Source organism: Podarcis raffonei, chromosome 1 (genome assembly GCF_027172205.1).
Source record: "Podarcis raffonei isolate rPodRaf1 chromosome 1, rPodRaf1.pri, whole genome shotgun sequence".
Taxonomy (NCBI): Eukaryota; Metazoa; Chordata; class Lepidosauria; order Squamata; family Lacertidae; genus Podarcis; species Podarcis raffonei.
In genome coordinates, this window is record NC_070602.1 from 41,241,281 (window position 1) to 41,261,607 (window position 20,327).

Below are 20,327 nucleotides of genomic sequence, written 5' to 3' on the forward strand. Positions count from 1 at the left end.
TCATATTAAATAGTTAAAGTAAGAATTCAACAATTAATATTGAATATTTCAGTTATGTCAGAAGCCTTTCCTAAATCTGGTGCCCTCCAGATATTTTTGGACTACAAGTCCCATAAATCCCAGGCAGTATGGCCAATGGTCAGGAATGATGGGAGTTGTGTTCCAAAACATCTGGAGTGCACCAGGTTGGGGAAGGCTCTCCTACAGCAACAAAGGTTGGCTGGGAAATATTACGAAGCCTATTTTGCATCTCTAAACTTGAACACATAATATTTAAATATCTTTAGAAGTCATCGTAATTTATAATTGATACTCCAACAGTCTTACAATTTGCTTGTGCTTAATAAATTTGGCAGGAGTCCATTATTATTTTACGAGCTTTCTTTCTCTTTATTTGTCATTAAAAAGGTGTCTTCAAAGAACAGGTGAAGAAGCAACTTAAAAGGGACTGATGTTAATACGCCAAGAAAAAGAATGGAAGAAAAATTGCACAGCAATTCAACCATTGTCAATGGTACAACCCCTAACCATAAGCATTTAGAAGGTCATAGCCTTTGGGAAGTAATTACCATTGCTACAGTGACGGCCATTTTAAGCTTAATAACTATAGTGGGGAATGTTCTTGTGATGATATCCTTCAAAGTCAACAGCCAGCTCAAGACGGTGAACAATTACTATTTACTCAGTCTTGCGTGTGCAGACCTTATCATTGGAATATTTTCTATGAATCTTTATACATCCTACATCTTAATAGGGTACTGGTCTCTTGGAAGTCTAGCATGTGACTTGTGGCTAGCCCTGGATTATGTAGCTAGCAATGCCTCAGTAATGAATTTACTGGTTATCAGCTTCGACCGATATTTTTCTATTACACGGCCATTAACCTACAGGGCTAAACGCACACCGAAAAGGGCTGGCATCATGATTGGCCTAGCTTGGCTAATTTCATTTATCCTGTGGGCACCAGTAATCTTATGTTGGCAGTATTTCGTCGGGGAACGAACCGTCCCGCCTGGAGAATGCCAGATTCAATTTTTGTATGAACCCATCATCACCTTTGGTACTGCGATTGCTGCTTTCTATATCCCGGTTTCTGTGATGACTATTTTGTATTGCCGTATTTATAGAGAGACTGAGAAACGGACCAAGGACCTGGCCGAACTTCAAGGATCCAGTTCTGTGGCCGAGTTCGAAATGATAAAGCCTCAGAAAGCGCTGCTAAAGTCCTGCTTTAGCTGCAAGCAACAAAATTTAGCCAAAAGGGAGAGATGTCAGGCTTCATGGTCTTCATCCAGCCGAAGTACTTCGGCAACAGCAAAGGCATGTCAGATTCAAAATACTTGTCATGACTGGGCTAAGGCGGACCAGCTAACCACTTGCAGCAGCTATGCATCCTCAGAAGAGGAGGATAAACGTGCCTCTGATCCCGTCTTTCAAGTAGCTTATAAGTCTCCAGTAAAAAGCAAGGATGATGAACATAAAGAGGAGAAAAAGGAAGCCTTTATCAAAGACCATCCTGGGGAAAATGACTATGAGACCCCCAAATATTTTCTAACCCCAACCAAAGGCCACGTTAAAAAAAGTAGTAAATGTGTAGCTTACAAGTTCCGATTGGTGGTTAAAGCTGATGGTGCCAAAGAAACTAACAATGGCTGCCGAAAAGTAAAGATCACTCCTTGTTCTGCCACTTTATCTAAGGACACGACTTCCGTCAAAAACATGGATCCAAATATAAACAATCAAATTACTAAAAGGAAAAGAATGGTCCTTATAAAGGAGCGCAAAGCAGCCCAAACTTTAAGCGCCATTCTTCTAGCGTTCATAATCACTTGGACACCCTACAATATCATGGTTTTGGTCTCCACATTCTGCTCAGATTGTATTCCTTCAACGCTGTGGCACCTTGGCTATTGGCTGTGCTATGTGAATAGTACTGTTAACCCAATCTGCTATGCTCTCTGTAACAAAACGTTCAGAAAGACATTTAAGTTGTTGCTGTTCTGTCAGTGGAAGAAGAAAAAAATGGAAGAAAAATTATACTGGCAGGGTAATACTAAACTGCCTTAATGTAAAGTGTTTGGGGGGGGGAACAGACCTTGGCCAAGCACTGTAAATCAAATTGGCTGCAAGTCTTTCATTGTAAAGTTGTTGCTTTGCATGTCTGGAGACAAAAGAAGCACAATTTGTGTGGTGATAAAGATATGCCTATGGCCATGAAGAAAGCAGCCACAATGATGAACATTTCTATAATTGTCTGTGACTACTAAATAGAGCATTATTTATGTTGCTGTCATAGAAAGCTTCTTTCCACATGTTTGCCAAATAAAATGGCACACCAACAGACCTTAATGGTTGGGTATGGAATAGACCCTTCATTCATTAGGTCTACTACCTGGAAAGTAACATTATGCCTTCCTGCACATTTTTTCTAAGGCTTTGTCCAGTTTAGTTATAGGTCTCCAATAGAATGACACTTGCATCAACTTCCCATACAGAATTGTTTCTAAACCTGATGGAAACAAAAGGAAGGCAAGTACCACTGGTCAACGATAAATGTCTGAGATTTTTTTCTCAATGGACAAATTTGCTCTTGGAATTAGTTGTGAGGCCATGAACATTGTTTGAGTTTGTATTGTTCTTTTTCTATGGCTGAGAGATGGCTTATATGATGTAAACTGTATGGTTGGGGTTTTTTTTGCAAATTAAGAAGCCAATGATGGTACCAAGTTTGTCAGAGATGTTTACACTGCCTACAAACAAGGGTACTAGTTGTCTTTTTGCATTTTATTTGTTCATATTGAAGCTGCTCTGAAGGAGTTTTATTTTTAAAATCCTGTACAGTATATTGATGCAATCCGATGTATGGCTTCTAAGAAAAAGGTAAAATCGCTTCTTTATTACCATTCTGAAGAACTATCTTAGCACCCAAATGTGCAAAAGATTCCTGCATTGCAGTGGGTTGGACTAGATGACCCTCTTGGTTCCTTCCAACTCTACAATTCTATGATTCTGTGTGGGTTGCATTTTATTTCCTGCACTGTGAATCAGCAATCCTACCTCACTTACCTGGGAGTAAGCCCCATTGAATTCAATATGACTTACTTTGGAGTAGTCATGGTTAGGATTGCACTGTGAGTTGCCTTCCGTGTAGGTGTTTTGCAGCACATTAAGGAACATCTTAATCCTTTTGATTTCTGTAGAACTTCCAAGTATAGGAGTTCAGGACTGCAATCTTAAGTTATGAGTTGAAACTTGCTTATGAATGAGGTTAAGTACTACACATTACCAGTGCTTTTTTTCCCTGGGGTTACGCAGGGGTACACATACCCTAAACATTTTGTGAATCTAAGTTTGGCCTCATTGAGGGGCAGTATTTCAATATGAGTAGGAAAATGAGAGTACCCCTAAACATTTTATTAGAAAGAAAAGCACTGCACTTACTTTTATTTAATTTATCCATAGGCTCCTCATTTTAGGTCTAAGATTTTACACCCTGATCTTGAAATGTATTTATTGGCAGTAAATCATTTGAAATCAATGAATTAGGTTGCCAGTATTAAAAAAAAATATGGTACTGCTTCAAGATGCAACAGGTCCTGCTTCTGAAACATGTATTTCAGCTAGCACTTAACACTACACAATTTACATCAATAACCTTACAAACATACACTCATTGAATAGTTTGAGTCACCTTTCTCCATGAATCACATAGCCCATATCAGTCAAAAGCAACAACAGCAATTTGAAAAAGAGAGAGGAGTAAAATCACATACCTTTCTGTCCTGTGTTTTTTGGGTGGCAATACTTGAATGCCTAAATCCCTAGCACAAAGTAGGTAACTCTATCAGGAGTTTGCTGAGGATATGTCTGGATAGAAATGTTGTATACATAATGGCTATTATAGTGCCTCTTTTTATACCGCAGACTACTTACGACAACACGAGCATTTCAGCAGAGATGATGATCTGACAAAATAAAGGCAGTAACTGGGATAATTACAGCGTAACTGGTCTGAGAACTGCAATTAAAATCAGCCATCAAAATAAACTGATGGGACAGAAAGAAAACAACGGCAGTGGGAAGTCAGGATGCACAAACTACGGTGAAAATAACCTATATGGAAACAAACTGATATTTATATAAGAGTTTAGTAAGTTCATGATTTAAAATGTTAAAAGGCCTAGAAATTCTACCCCAGTACCCTGATTTACTGTATTGTCAAGTTTTGGAAATAGGATGTGCACCCAGAGCTCCCCACCAGCGTGGGCATATACATACTATATCTTTAAAGCACATTTGAAGCACATTAGCCCCTCACAGTTTCAATTCTCAGCAACCCTTATCAAACTACAGTGACCAGAATTCTTTGAGAGGGAAAATAAATGTGCTTTGTATGGAAATGTCCCCTCCGCTGAAGTGAAGAAGGAATGTGGTCCATATGAGGTGCATATGGGGCTCAGTTGGGAACTAATATTCAGGTGCAATACAGCATTAAGATACATTCCAGCAAACACTGAACAGCCAGGTTTGCATTATTGACTATAGACCTGTAAAGATGCAAAGCTTCACGGGACACATGGATTACTGTAGTTCAATAGCGGACAGTGCACTGACTCATGCACTCATGGTTTGCTGAACTGCAATTTAAAGATGGACTATAACAATGTCTATGTATGCATTTGTTATATATATATATATATATATATATATATATATATATATATATATACCGTATTTTTTGCACCATAACACTCACTTTTTTCCTCCTAGAAAGTAAGGGGAAATGTCTGTGCGTGTTATGGAGCGAATGCCTGCGGGTGGCGGGGGGGGGGATCTGCTGCAGTCATGAGCAGAGGATCCATGGTTCCCCTTCCTTCCCTCCTCCATGGTTACAAAGCATGGATCCACATGGATCCTCAGGATTTTTGCATTGGGCTACTCCAAACTCACTGTCAGATCACATGTCTGTGGCCACAGCATGAACCACAAAAATCATATATCCACTATTTCGTTTCGAATATTTTTTTCTTGTTTTCCTCCTCTAAAAACTACGTGCGTGTTATGGTCTGGTGCGTGTTATAGAGCGAAGAATACAGTATATATACCCTGCCTAAATTTCAAAGAAACGCAAAGCAGCTGCAATCCAAAAACACAAAAGAATAGTAAAATATATAACAATTCCCATTAAAATCACAAATATTGTCACCAAGGCCAAACCCCCACAACAAAATACAAAACACCCATTGAAACTAAAACATCAAAAGTAAGCCAGCAGAAAGAGAACAATTGGTCAGAAACCTCCTTCTTTCGAACTCGGGGGTGATTTATGGGCAACCGTGGATGAGGCTGCATCTTCCCATCCCCTGGGAAGAAAACGGGAGGCTGATGTACTCCCATAATCAGCCCCTAAATTACCTCGTGTGAGCCGGAGAGATGGTATTGTCAGCCATCTTCCAAGGCGCCCCTAGCGGCCCCCGGTCAGAAACCTTTTAAAACAGCCTAATATTGTTATTTTTTTTATTAGCCATCTAAAACAATACAGTCATGGGGTCTATGGAAAGCCATTCCCTAGGATGGGCAGCACAACAGAAAAGGCCCTCATCCTGATTATTGCCAGATGTGCTTCCCAGGGTCAATGGATCTTGACTAGGGCTTTGGATGATGATTCTGCTTTGGTCTTCAAGAATGTACGAGTGCACAGCTTGATTGTTAGGCTGCATCTCTATCATATCATCCGCATTCATAGCTTAGTATGGTAATAATACAGTTGTAAAATATAGTGTTGCATAGTTCAGAGATAACACAGCACATTTCATGAGACCTACTGTGTATTTGTCATTGCTTCCACTGAAGTAAAAAATATTTTCATTAAGAACTAGAGAAGCAGGAAAGAAAGGGTTTCTCCACAGCTATAGAAATAAACAATGTTGTGAATAACTTGACGGTTAAGTGAGTTGTTTGCAAAAGATTGAATTTTTTGCAGGGGTACTGGATATTATTTAAACTCACTGTATAATAATGTGAAAATGTGTATTCTGGAATCAATATGATTGATTTTAAGTATATTGTATTGTGCCAACTGTTTTTGGTGCTTTTGCATATAATTGTTAAAGGAAAATGCAAGTTACTATAGAGACCTCTGTTTCTTTTCTTCAGTCACCATCAAAGCATTTTCTGTGTATAGTGTATACTTTGAGTTATACTAGCTTCAAACAAACATACATATGCATATGATATGTGTGTTTGGTTCAAACGAACCTGCATTTCTATAATACAAGCTATGTAATAATGACTATATAAGACTGTAAAAGTTTTCTGCTAGCTGCAATGTTATTGCTAAAGAAAAGCTTTGCCTTCTATTATTGAAGTTAAATGGGAAGTTATTTTTGTCACAGTTTCTGTTGAACAGGAATGTTTTATAAATGTTTATGGTCCGTTTGTTGAGTAGATGTATAAGACTACACAGTGATGGATGCCAAAGTATCAGTTAAGTGTAACTGTTAAGTATGTGCTCAACCTATGCTGCTAAAAACTCAGACATGACACTGCCAAACTCTGGGATACATTGTAAATATCTGGAACTGTATTAAAAATGGTGTGTGTTTATTGCTTTTTTAATACTGGAGTTTCATAACAAAAAAGGCAAGGGGGACAGTTGAGAGCCATCCAACAGCAATATAGAGCCGCAACTTTTATTTTTTTATTTTTGAAAGAACAGGAAGAGCAGAAACAAAAACCATTCAAAATTATTTCTTAAAATGTATACTTTTTTTTTTTTGCAGACACTTGTAAGTTATTGCTCTAGAACCTGTGACCCTCAAGATCATATTGGGCTCCACTTCACATCTGCCTCAGCCTGCATGGCCAGTGGACAGCGATGATGGGGGTTGTAGTTTGACAGCTTCTGTAGGGCCATAGGTTCCGCATCCCTCCTCTAAAATCAGGATTCTTAAAGACTCCATTTATATGTTTAGTAACATAGAGTTGCATGGGAACTATTATGGGATAACTGTATTCCAGACCACTAAAGACCACTATGGTCATGTTTATAGGAAAGAGCTAACTGTGGTGATTAAACAGTGTGGTTATTTCCCATCGGAGTCCCATTCTTCTCTGAAGCAAAGGTCAAAAGACTCCAACTGGGAGGTTATGCTAAGGGCACTGCTGACTTGTGAAACTAAAGATGGGCAGCAAAAGCAGGCAAGCTCTCCTAGGGCAGAGAAACAAAAGGGAGCTGGACTGCGTAGCGCTGTGTGATGACACTTCTATATTGTTTCCAAAATGGGAGAGGAGGACAATCTGCCTTGTATTTGCAAATATGTCTGCTGTGTCCGTAGAGAACCGAGCTCAAGAAGAGCTGTCCTGAAAGTAACTAGACTAGGAGCAGATGCATGGACGTTATTGTATCAGCATCTTACCAACAATAACTGAGGGTTCAGCTACTCAAATTAGATCCCCCTTCCTGGTGTATTGGCACATCCAGTTGGGGCACATTAGGTTCCTTAATTCTGCTGGTTTCCTGAATATGGGGTATTGTCCTGGGGTATGGTCTTAGGAGTTGCCTCCAAGGTTCCCTTGTCTTCCCTGGTTCTAGTTCATGCTTGGGGCGGAAATCTCATCTGATTCCATGTCTGGGAGCTATGCTGACAAGTACTAACATCTTGAGGGCAGCATGAAAGTCCTGAGTGAAGTCTGGAGATAGTTATCTATCAGCTTTATACACAAGCAGAAATGAGGCCACATGCTTCTTCCAAAGCCATTATAACAAGTAGGTTAAGTCCATGGGGCAGAGAGCAAAAGAATGAAGTGAAAAATGGTGGGTCAAAAGACTGCTGAGGCAGCCACAGCATCAGGTTCCAGGAAGAGCAGATTCTACCTTCAACACAAATAATTTTTTCAGTTGCAATGTGTCCCTCTACTAATTTGAGCCTTGGTCAAACTGGTGTTCTAGCGTTTCACAGATGGATAATATAAGAGCCTTTAGCAACAGACCCCTTAAAGAACATTCTCCTTCCATCTGAGACTGCCCATTCATTCTGATCATCAAGAGAGGTCCTGGTTTGTCTCCCACCATCATCACAGGTTTGGTGAGAACAAGAGAAATACCTCTTTCTGTTATAGCATCCAGACTTCGGAGCCCTTTGTCCTGGGAGATTTGTCTGCACCCGATAGCAGAGTTCAAATATAGAGTTTAAGGATTGTCTGTTCCAGCAGGCCTTTGACCCAACTGGCTTCTCCTTATGGATTTTTCAAGTTGTTTTTATTTTAAAAAAACACCTTACTGCATCATCATCTGTGTTTTGCTGCTTTAATATTATATGATTGTATTAAACTTACATGATGTTAGTATCCTTGGGTAACAGAAGTGAGAGGAAAAAGTGGGATATGTATATTTGGATATGTCTAAACAGATTACATTGAAAATTTCAGAAGCACTTTCCTGAGCCAGAGCTCCAGGAGAGCCACTTCCTACAGTACAGTGGTAACATTTACTCAAGGAGAAATCTGTGGAGTATAAGTAGGGTCTTGGGCATTATACAGAAGAACAGGAGCTAATCCCATTCCACTATAGCTGGAATACTGCAGTGTAAATAAACTCTTTCCCACTCTCCATACATATTGTCAAGCCCTGAGGCAGCCCCCCATACTGATGGCTAAATCTTGCCAAGGTGGTCTAGGAAAACACCTCTGGCTCACCCTCTCATGTTACAGATCCCACTCCACTCCTTTGTGGAGTGATCCATGATGGCTGATCCATGACTAGGACCAATCCATATATTTAGAAAAAGTACGTGGTAGGGCCATCCTAGCAGAATACCCTTTCAGAATGCAGGAAGGGTAGAACAATGCAAAAACTCCTAACAAGCCACTTGTATCCATGGAAATCTAGTATGTCAGGAAGAAAGGTTAATCCTTGCTGTAATGTGCTTACTATGTGTGTTTAATTTTTACATGGAGGAGCATTCAGACACGTGCCTTTCTTGCCTGTGTTCTGAAAGGGTATGGTCCTCAGACACCTGAACAATATACTTTTTTTAACCGTTTAGACTAGTAGTCTTCAAACTTTCCAGATCTTTAACCCAAACATGGATTTGGAAGACTCATTTTTTCATTCTCAATTTGCCTAGTGGTACTGCTGCCATTGCAACTCACCTTAGATCAGGCTATGATCCAGTTTTGGGTCATGTTGAAGATCAGTGGTTTAGGGGTGGCGCCTTCGGTAATGGCTGCCTCCCTCTGAACTGGAGGGACCAGCTCCGTGTGAAACGGGTCGTATCCGCTGCGGCGAAGCGGAGACCCTCTTAAAAATCACAGGCGGATGAAGCCTGTGACCATGGGACTCGGCGGGCACCTTTAGCGCCCCCCCAACCCACTAAGGAACCCGCCAACGGGCTCCAAAGTGAAGAGGGGGAAGCAGCGCGGTGCTGAGAGTCACCGGCTATTTCCGTGGAGCGAAGCCGCATTGCTGTTGCCGGAGAGCGCTGCCTTTTTCCTGGAACAATTGGGACTTTAAAACAACAACCCGTGAGTAGTACGGAAATTGGATCTTTTAAATATTCTTAAATTCGGCACTGATCGGGGAAGGTCCCAACAGGAAGTCTGCCTCCCCTTTCTGTAAATATTTTAAAGCAAAGAACCTCCAACTAAGGTCGTGGAGAACTTTACTTTTTATAAAAGATTTTAATTCCACCGATTGAGATTACAAGAAAACTTATTCGGAAGCAGGGGAACCTGCGGGAGAAGAGCTAAATTTAAAAACTGACGTGCCACCCCCACCCCCCCGGACCCAGGAGTGGTCTGTGAGAGCCGGTTGAGGAGTAATTGAACAATTTGACAGCTATCAAGTAAGCTGTCAAGATACAAAAAGAGGACTTTGTCTCTGCTGCTTATATTGGTTACAAATTTATGTTTTAAAAGAAGGAAGGATTGCTACAATTTAACATATGGAACCTTTGGTTTTGTGCTGAAAGGAGTAAAAAGAAACTTAAATTCCCCTAGAGGAAGTTTTGGGACATTGCATTAAGAACCAGCTGAGAAATTGTTTTCTGACCTTGATATGTTTAAGAATGGCAGTTGGCAAAGAAATACAGTCTGAACTGAACAAGACTTTCTTTCTCTTGCGAAAGCTGCAAGGTCAAATAGGTGTTTTGACTACAAATGTTGCAACTTTGGGCACAAGAGCCAGTACTAGTAATGAACTTGATAAGAACTTGGTACAGGAATTCTACTTAACTGAACAAACAGAGGAAATTGGGAAGGAGAATAATGTTGCCTTTGAAGAGAAAAAAGGGGGGGACCCAACCCTGCAGATGCAAAAAGTGAGCTGTAACCTGAGGCTGGACACGATGGTAACAAAAAGAAACAAACCTTTGAAGATGGAAGCCTGGCCTGAATTGGAAAATGAAAGATGGAGAGATCTCCTTATCTGGGGATCATATGACACTTGGATTATAAATTTGATTCAGTTGGAAGTTGGAGCTATAGGGACATTTGGAATCCTAAGGAGAATGAAACAAGATGTGGAATACCCTATAGGCCTTATTTTCAAGTACGTAGGCCTGGCTGGAAGAAACCTGGATGCTGCAGGGGCGGGAGTCCCATCGAGATTTGGTCTTGAATATTAAAGACTATCAAAGAGACTGGCAGAGGGGCCATGAGAGAGACTTAAGAGCCTCGGACATTAGATCACCGGGTTGAGGGTTTTATTTTGAGATCTGTTGGGGACTGAAACCGGGAAGGGGGATGGGTGGAATGAAAACCGGGAATTTAAAGTGTACATAATATAAGTTGCCCTTTTGTTTAATCTTTTTTTGTCTTATTTTTAGGAGAATTGGAAATTTGTGGAAGGGAACTTTCTTTCGACCTTAGGGAAATGTTTTAAGAATAAGTATCGTTATATAGATTTGGACGAGAATTAAGTCTGGATAAAGTAAAAAAGTGGCTTATATAAAGAAAAAATATGGTAAAATTAAGGTCTTTGTGATAAGGACTTGTTGAACTAACAATTTGAACTGGAACATAAGGATTTGTTGAATTAATAATTGGAATTGGAATACATAAAAGGGAGGTATGAGGAGGTCGAGGAAACATGTTAATGAAAAATAAGCATTAGAAATTTTGTGTGTTTTTAATTTTTTATTCTTGTATTTTTGTTATTTCTTTTTTCTTTTTTTTCTTTTCTTCTTCTTTTTGATTCCTTTTTTGTATTAATATTGAAAATTCTAATAAATATTTTATAAAAAAAAAAAAGAAGATCAGTGGTTTATACTGACTCTTTAGCATGCGTAACTCTCTTCCTTAAAAAGCAGTACTTTGCATCCTGAGTAGTACTAATCCTCTTCATGGAATGTGACTTTCCTGTCTTTCCCTTCCTATTGCGATCCCTTGCATCTTCCCAAAAGCAGTTCATGAGGACTGGAAAACCTTTTAAAAATGGCATGTTTTTGCTATTTTACAAATATAGGCTAGCAAGTAAGTGACAATAGAGATATATTTAGACTCATCTGAAAGAATCTAAAACAAGGAATGAAAATGCCAGCGAAGATATAGGTAATGATGAGAGCTCTGAAAATACATGCTAATTACACTTTTTAAAAGATATTAGCTGAAAATAGATGATAAGGGAAAGACAGTAAAAGATTGTTTTGTACCTTTACAATGAAACTACAGCACATGCATTCACAAACAGGTGTTGTGAAATTATGATTCATTTGCAACTGTCCCTGCACAAAAGATGAATCTTTAACTGTGTTGCAATACAATATTCTTGATAATACTCATATACATCACTGCCCTCTGTTGGATGGAATATCTCAGATACGCACATTAGTGCATCCAATCTCCTTCAACATTCATGAAGTGGAACTGTTCTTGAAAATAATGCATATTATCAGCTACCATTTCTTCTGCCTTTATGAAGTATTTGGTGATTAATTACTTACAGGAGGATCTAGTGCTGCAATCTTCCTGACAACAAGCAACCCTGTTTTTGCTCACAATAGCAGCCAAACTGCCATATGGACAAAAAAAGATATATTGTTGTGGCCTCTCAACTCTTTTGCTGTGCTGTGAACCTTTATCATTAAGAGCCTAATTTATCACTTCATGAACCTGAGGAACCTCATACAGCAAACTGTTTCGATGGGATCATGCGGCTTTGTGACTTTAAAGTAATTGCTTTTGTTTTTCCTTCCTTCCTCCCTTCCTTTGAAGACAGCAACAGCTCAAACAACACTATTTGAATGAACTGTTGAAGATGAAAGGCAAGAGAAAATATGTATTTTCACGGGCAACAGTGGGGAAAAGCAGAGGAAATAATTGCAAGTCTCGTGATTTTTCAAGGTCCCTAATGTACACCCTTTCCCTTTAAGCATATGTAATATCCATATTTTATTTCTCCCGATTATTAAATATATCTTATGGATTTATATGTTTAATTGTCTCTCCATATTTTCAATCTATCACTTATCCTCTGTTACTTATGCTCACAACCGCTTGGTAATCTTATCAGCACACTATAATTTGTGAATTTAACTCACATCTCCCAGAATATTAATAATGTCTAGACCTCTCTCACACTATTGGGCCATCACTCAAGATTAACTACTGGAATGGGAGGAACAGGGGAATTAAATTCTGGGGTCCTCCATTTTTCACATCTTGTCATGTGGTCTTTATTTTTGTGCTGGGTCTAATTGCATTTATATATTGAAACACAATCCCAGCAAAGGAAAAAGGCGGCTTCTACATACAAGCTGAAGAAACAGCAGTTCTCCACCTGCATTTAATTTCTTACTGTTGCTTACAATTCTTCCTTCTTGGCAGGGCAAGCCTTGAGCCACTCCTGGCTGTGGTCAGCTGGCTTGACCATCATCCAGGCATACTTGCATACATGCTCTTTGTTGCAGTCCTGCTGCCAGTAGATGACATTCCTGCGATTTAGATTCGCTCCAGCACAAGCATCATACCACCAGCCTCCCCCAGCAATCCCGTTGTACTCAAGTTTGGCACAGTTCTGAAAATAGTTGTCATTATCTCTATCTTTTGTTGTGAACATCTGGTTATCGTGGAGATACGCTTCTGTGTCATGACACAGAGCGTCGACGGCATTACCTTTATACAGACCAAGCCTGATTCGGTACTGAGAAGCTTCATCTTCAATGCGGAAGGGCTCATATTCTCCCCACTTGATATTGGCATTTAGGTCTACAAGTTTAATCCTAAGCACATATGGCCTTGGAGAGCTGGTTAGCTGATGCATGTATTCATTGCCTAACCAGTAGTTGTCGTTAATTGTGCCAAATCCATGTTTGTAGTCCTGCCATGTCCTATCAAAGTCCACCGTACTGTTGGCAGTAATGTGCTGAATTACTGTCCAGCCACCATCTTGCATGTTGCAGTACACGCCAATAGGCTCCTTTGCTGGCTGAATGACATATAGACCATCTCTGGAGTTTTCTTCAGACTGCTTAAAGATCTCACTGCAGTCTCGTGGATATTCTGCATGGAAATAAATGAATGCTTAACATTATAATCCTCTAAGCTTGGCTTAAAAGCTTCCACAAGAATGGACTTTCCCCCTCAAATGTAAGAAATTATTAAATTGTCAGGATCTGAGGCACATATATTGTGCAGTTCTACATAGTTTCTTTTTTTGTGATGTGACTACAATTTTAAAAATATATTATTATTAAGCACCGTCGTAAACAAAAGGTAGTAACAGTGATGGATAAGAATAGAAATATTTGCTCACGCAATATCACACAGGTTGACAAGTAGAAATCCATTTGAAAAGACTGATGTTAGCATCAAAGAGTAAATACAATTAATCATAAATCATCTATTACTTATTAAAATTAATTATTAAAAGGAAATGGAGAAAATCCAGAACAAAACACAAACTGTTAATTTCAAAACACTGGAAAAAAGCATTGTGTACATTACTTAAAGGTAAAGGGACCCCTGACCATTAGGTCCAGTCGTGGCCGACTCTGGGGTTGCGGCGCTCATCTCACTTTATTGACTGAGAGAGCCGGTGTACAGCTTCCGGGTCATGTGGCCAGCATGACTGAGCCGCTTCTGGCAAACCAGAGCAGCGCACGGAAACGCCGTTTACCTTCCTGCCGGAGCGGTACCTATTTATCTACTTGCACTTTTGATGTGCTTTCGAACTGTTAGGTGGGCAGGAGCAGCGACCGAACAACGGGAGCTCACCCTGTCGCAGGGATTCGAACCGCCGATCTTCTGATCAGCAAGTCCTAGGCTCTGTGGTTTAACCCACAGCGCCATCCGCATCCCATACATTACTTAGGAAGGGCTTAAAATGACCTTGAAGGGACAAAAGCTTTGTTTACAGTTCTGCAGATTGAAAACAAAATTTATATAGTCAAATATATATCTTGACAAGTCAGCAAATTGTTCAAAGCAAGATCAGTTGTGAAGGGTGAAGTTTTACACACACAAAAGTTCACTGTGGTCAAGTCTAGGTTTAACATTAGAGAAAGAGAAACAGATCCACACTGTACATTTAAAGCACATCCAATACACATTTAAAATGTATTTCCCCAGAGAATCCTGGGAACTGTAGAGCTCCCCTCATAGAGCTACAATTCCCATTACCCTAACACACTACAGTTCCCAGGAGTCTTTGGAGGAAGTCATATGCTTAAAATGTGTGTTGGATAGCTTTAAATGCATGGTGTGTTGGTGGGGGGAGAAACAGCTATATTCTCGAAATTGGGCATGTGCCTTTTGTTTAGCTACAGAGATGTGCAAATAGGAAACAGTACACCATGTGTCCCCTGTTTGCTGGTTGTTGCAACTTTGAGAGCTGGAAGAGTTACGGTTGATTAGAGCTAATTTTTCAATCTCTGTAAGTGGAGGAGGAGGAGATGACTCAGCCTATCGTTAGAGATTCTGAGGATGTGTTACAAAGCTCCCCTTCATCCGTGTCTCTTAACAAAGAAATAATAGTTCTTGCAGAAATCTCCTCTCTGACAACTATTATTTGTCTCCCAGTACAGAACCCCCAACTCCTAAGAACTCCGATACACACTTAAGGAACGGAACAGTTCGTAATTGCTTGGCACTGCATCTACCCATCAGTGAAAATACCCTGAACTGGCTGTGCGGTATGGGTGCCTCTTTCCTCTCAGAATGAAAAACAGCTATTTCCATATTAGACATGGCCAACATATGGAGCTGTATGACAGTGGAGAATCAGTGGAGGCTGGTGCTCCCTGAGAAACAGAAGGCAGGAAGGACAACAGTAGGTGGAGATGGCGTCAATAATAGCCAAGGCCAGCTAATTCTGGTTTTGTCCCCATCCTCTTCCTGCTGAGTTCTACAAGGGCAACACTGAAACTAAGGCGGAGGAGGAAGCTGGAAGTCAATGCCACCCACTAGACTGGATGTAGGGAAGGATACCGGGCTGAGTTTGTTGAGTGTCTCAATGGACCAACCTCCACTGTATTTGTCTTAGCCCTGGGTTCCAGATAATTGAACACCAAGGAATGTGGCTGTGAGAAGAAAAGGGAACTATAAGCTACCCATAGAAAAGGAACAGAGATCCTTATAATAAATTGAAAATGAAAACCATCACATTTGTTATGAAATAAAACCAGTTTTATGCTTAGATTACAAAATGCTGTTCAGGAAGCCCCCTGCTTCTATGGTGATGAGCACAAGAAAAAATATAAATTGAGGTTAGTGGCTCCTGGAAATAGGGCATGATCTCCACTGTGCTGAAAGAGGCGGTGGTGAGGTCACACTTGAGAAAGCAGCTTTGGACCGAACCCTCTGTGGCAAACTTTGCCCATCTTTATCCTATCATTTTTGGACAAGGTGATAGAAAGCATGGTGGCCTCTCAACTCAAGGCCATGTTGAAAGAAACTGGTTATTTGTTTCCATTCCAACCGGGCTTTCAGACTAGTTTTGAGACAGAAACAGTCTTGGTCACCCTTGTGGAGGACCAGGGGAACTGGACAAGGGGACTTCAACCTTATTGATTCTCTTTGACCTTTCAATGACATTCATTACTATTGGCCAGGCTATCTTTCTGGACAATCCTGCTAGGTTGGGTATGGAAGGCACTGTATTACTTTGGCTCTATTCCTTCCTGGAGGATCAGTACCAGAAGGTGGTGCTGGAGGACTTTGATTCTACCCCAAGCCCTCTGGCCTTTGGGGTGCCTCAGGTTTATGGCCTCCATGTTGTATAATACCTACTGTACCATGTGTGTGCTGGGTGGGGGAAATAATCTGGAGGTTTGTTCTTCAAAATCACCAGTATGTGATTGACAACCAGCTCTAACTCTCATTTCTGCCTGCAAATCCTAGGGAGTCTTAGAAAAAGATGTCTCAAGGTATTTTTGGAGTGGATGAGGGTAAACAAACTGAGGTGTAAATTCAGATGAGACAGAGGTGCTGCAGGTTATGAAGCTGGGAGATCCGGGTGGAGTGATACAATTTATTCTGAATGGGGTTGCACTTTCCCCTGTATTTATTGTTAGAATTTATTAAATTTAAACCCTGCCCTTTTTCCCAAACGAGCCCATGATGGCAAACAGCAAGTGATAAAATAATAAAAACTTCTTTAAAACAATTCCAGTACATATGCTGACTGGGGAAAATATCGATTTAAAAGGCTTATTGTAGATGAAGGTCTTCAGCAGACAACAGAGGTGGTGCCTGTCTAATATTCAAGAGTAGGGGGTTCCAAAGGGTGGGTGCCACAACATGAAATGCCTGATTCCTCCATTGTATGGAATAGGTAAAGGTAAAGGGACCCCTGACCATTAGGTCCAGTCGTGACCGACTCAGGGGTTGCATCGCTCATCTCGCTTTATTGGCCAAGGGAGCTGGCGTACAGCTTCCGGGTCATGTGGCCAGCATGACTAAGCCGCTTCTGGTGAAACCAGAGCAGCGCATGGAAACGCCATTTACCTTCTCGCCGGAGCGGTACCTATTTATCTACTTGCACTTTGACATGCTTTCGAACTGCTAGGTTGGCAGGAGCAGGGACCAAGCAACAGAAGCTCACCCCGTCATTGGGATTCGAACCGCCAACCTTCTGATCGGCAAGTCCTGGGCTCTGTGGTTTAACCCACAGCGCCACCTGTGTCCCTATTGTATGGAATAGACCTCCTGATAAGACGGTATCTGTAGGAGGCCCTCACCTGCAGAGCCCAGTGATTGGCAGGGTGTATAAGAGTTGAGATGACCAAGTTTGTAGCTTGCAGGCTCTCCTCGGCTCATCACTGTAGGTGGAAGCTCAGGTGGTATCTGTGGCAAGGAGCTTCCTGCCTTTGTATATATGAAGGTTCTATTCAGCTAAATAATAGCCCCTGTCCTCCATGGGTTTGTCCAATCCTCCTTTTAAAGCCATCTAAGCCAGAGGTCACCATCACCACATCTTGTGGAAGTGCTTTCTTTAAGTTAGTATAAGTGAAAAAGGATTTCCTGAATTTACTGCCAATCTATTTCATCTTGAGACCCTGAGCTCTAGTATTATGGGAGAGGGATAAAACACGTTTTTGTCAATGTTCTCTGTACCGATTCTCTGCACACATCCTGAAAATACTTTCCCCCCCTTCTAAACTAAGAATCCCCACTTTTGCATTTCTTCATAGGGAACATTAATCAATCCCTCCGTAATTTTGATTGCCCTTTCCTTAATCACACACATACCCGGCATACCACAATTACCTTCTGCGTTAATGTTGATCAGTCTCTTATAGTCTCCTGGTGGAATCAGATGAGAATTAGCAAGTTCAAAGGCCTTTTCTGCAGTTGTCCATAGTCCACATTGAAAGAGTAGCAACAGAAAACATCCCGCTGACTTTTCCAGATTCATTCTCTCCCTTGAAGATGCCTTTCACTCAGGTCGATGGATGCTGCAAACATAATAGAGGCTGGCATTTAGCATTAAAAGACTGATTGCATCCAGAGAGAAATTCTTGAAGAGAAATTGAAACACCTGGTTTCAGCATTCAAGATCTGCCAAAAAGGGGGCTTTTTTCCCTCTCTTTGGCAACACAGGGCTTTTTTAAAACACGTCGCAGTGCATTTGTGACAGACTACTTCTTTGACATGTAGAACTTTCCTGTCACACAGAAGTCGTTTCATCTTGTTTTGCTATCAATCAGTGTGATATAGCACAATTGAGTGCACGGTAAGAGCTGATAGAAAATAATGTCATGTCAAGGTTTCCATTTTAAAAAGCACACCTCTCCTTTATCAGAACTGATGTGCTGTATTCCCTGGACCACATCTGAAAGGAAGCCTTTGCACAGAAATAAAGAACTTAAGCATCCAGAAACGTCAGCTCTGGACAAGCTGTCTGTGGAGATGATTGTTACTCCACAGCATAATGTCCAGGTAACAGTGTTTTCAAGCCTCAACACTTCAGTCTTTTATGTATGGACAAGTGCCCATCAGGGTTCATGTTCTGTTGCTCATTAAGAGACATCACCTTGCCAACAAAGGTCCATATAGTTAAAGCTATGGTTTTCCCAGTAGTGATGTATGGAAGTGAGAGCTGGACCATAAAGAAGGCTGATCATCGAAGAATTGATGCTTTTGAATTATGGTGCTGGAGGAGACTCTTGAGAGTCCCATGGACTGCAAGAAGATCAAACCTATCCATTCTTAAGGAAATCAGCCCTGAGTGCTCACTGGAAGGACAGATCATGAAGCTGAGGCTCCAATACTTTGGCCACCTCATGAGAAGAGAAGACTCCCTGGAAAAGACCCTGATGCTGGGAAAGATGGAGGGCACAAGGAGAAGGGGATGAAAGAGGACGAGATGGTTGGATAGTGTTCTTGAAGCTACCAGCATGAATTTGACCAAACTGCGGGAGGCAGTGGAAGACAGGAGTGCCTGGCGTGCTCTGGTCCATGGGGTCACGAAGAGTCGGACACGACTAAACAACAACAACAACAACAAGTACAAACCACTACTTGCACTTTAAAAAAACCTTTGAATTCCATGAAGCTTTAAAATGTACTTCAAGCCAACTTGTTCTTAATTTCAACACCTATCAAACTGTTAACTTAATCCCAAGCAGTAATATACAATTTCCTATCATATTTGGGAGAGAGCTGTGTCTTCCCTATGCAGAAATTACTCTTTTGGTATATTTCCAAAAGCAATGTGTTCCCCCTCGGCCCAAATATTGAATACATTTTCACATAAAGCACCAGCAGTGATCTCAAAATGAGCTCATGATTTTCTATGACTAAGGCTGCAATCCTGTACAAAATTATAGTTCCACTGCATGAATTTGACCCAAGATTCAAATTCTCATTAATTTTGAGAAATTTAATCCTATATAATGTATGTCCACTCAGAAGTAAGTTCCAAAGAGTTCAGCAAGACTTATTTCCACTTAAGTGTGTATAAGACTGCAACCCTAGAAGAGGGTTCCTACATTGATTGATTGATTGATTGATTGATTGATTGATTGAATTACTTGTAAGATTTCTTACCCAACCTTCACCCTAGGTTCCCATGGCAGTTTACAAAAAGATAATAAGCATTATGAAAACCAGTAAAACACATAAATTCATTACAACCAAAACAGGATTTCATAAAGGGTGGAAAGACAGGGTCAAATGTTTTTCCTCCCCAGAATAAAGAATACTTCTTTAGTGTTTCTGACATTAAAGTTCTTCAGTAAATATAGAAGGAAGCTTTAGATTAGGGAACTGAACAAAATAAAGAGAATAGAATAATCTTACCTTTCTTGTTTAAACTGACAACTGGCCAGGTGAGAGCCACACATTAATCTATGGGGTAGTTACTTGGATATGCACTTTGCCTACTGCTACAGTCTAGGTAAACAGCTCAGCCCAAGATCTCTATCTTAACTGTGGAAAAGCCAGCTGTCTTCACAAAGCTTTACATTTCCAATGTATCAGCCTTCTGGTCGGTGGACTTTACTCTGACACGTATCCACAAATAGGCATCCTTAAAGGCCAAAGTTCCCTTCATTGTAAGAAAGTTATCACTAATGAAATTATTCTGAATAATGAATCTCAGCAGGGGGTGGCGGGTGGTGGCGCACTAGTGTGGAATCAACTGGTTTGGGGAGGGAGGGACAACAGAATAATCCCTGTTCCAATTCCTGTCCAAAAATAGCTAGGAGGATCAATACGGAAGGAAGAGCTGCAAGGGCTAGCGTCAAGACTTGGCATCTTTGTCAAGGACCACACTCCAGCACCGGTAAGAAACAATACATTAATTTAGGGCAAGTATTAAAGATGCATAAATAACACACAATACATATACTATAAAAAAGAAAATACATGAGTTGAATACTACTGTA

General features: G+C 40.6%; 2 protein-coding genes across 3 annotated transcripts in view; one reads left to right on the forward strand and one right to left on the reverse strand.

Moving 5' to 3' along the window:
• Window positions 1–4,261, forward strand: part of CHRM5 (cholinergic receptor muscarinic 5) — a 68,427-nt gene extending 64,166 nt beyond the window's left edge. For both annotated transcript variants that reach the window (XM_053381999.1, XM_053381989.1), the window contains one exon: window positions 409–4,261. In XM_053381999.1, the coding sequence (XP_053237974.1) occupies window positions 475–2,067 (1,593 nt within the window). In that variant the 5' untranslated portion in view covers window positions 409–474 and the 3' untranslated portion in view covers window positions 2,068–4,261. The remainder of the gene's footprint in view (window positions 1–408) is intronic.
• A 7,933-nt stretch (window positions 4,262–12,194) lies between these two features.
• Window positions 12,195–19,941, reverse strand: LOC128410593 (fibrinogen-like protein 1). The gene is made up of 3 exons (XM_053382058.1): window positions 19,741–19,941; window positions 17,707–17,894; window positions 12,195–13,500 (listed from the first exon to the last, which is right to left on the reverse strand). The coding sequence occupies exons 2-3, from the start codon at window positions 17,852–17,854 to the stop codon at window positions 12,803–12,805; spliced, it is 846 nt and encodes a 281-aa protein (XP_053238033.1). The 5' UTR covers window positions 17,855–17,894; window positions 19,741–19,941; the 3' UTR covers window positions 12,195–12,802.
• Window positions 19,942–20,327: the final 386 nt, after the last annotated feature.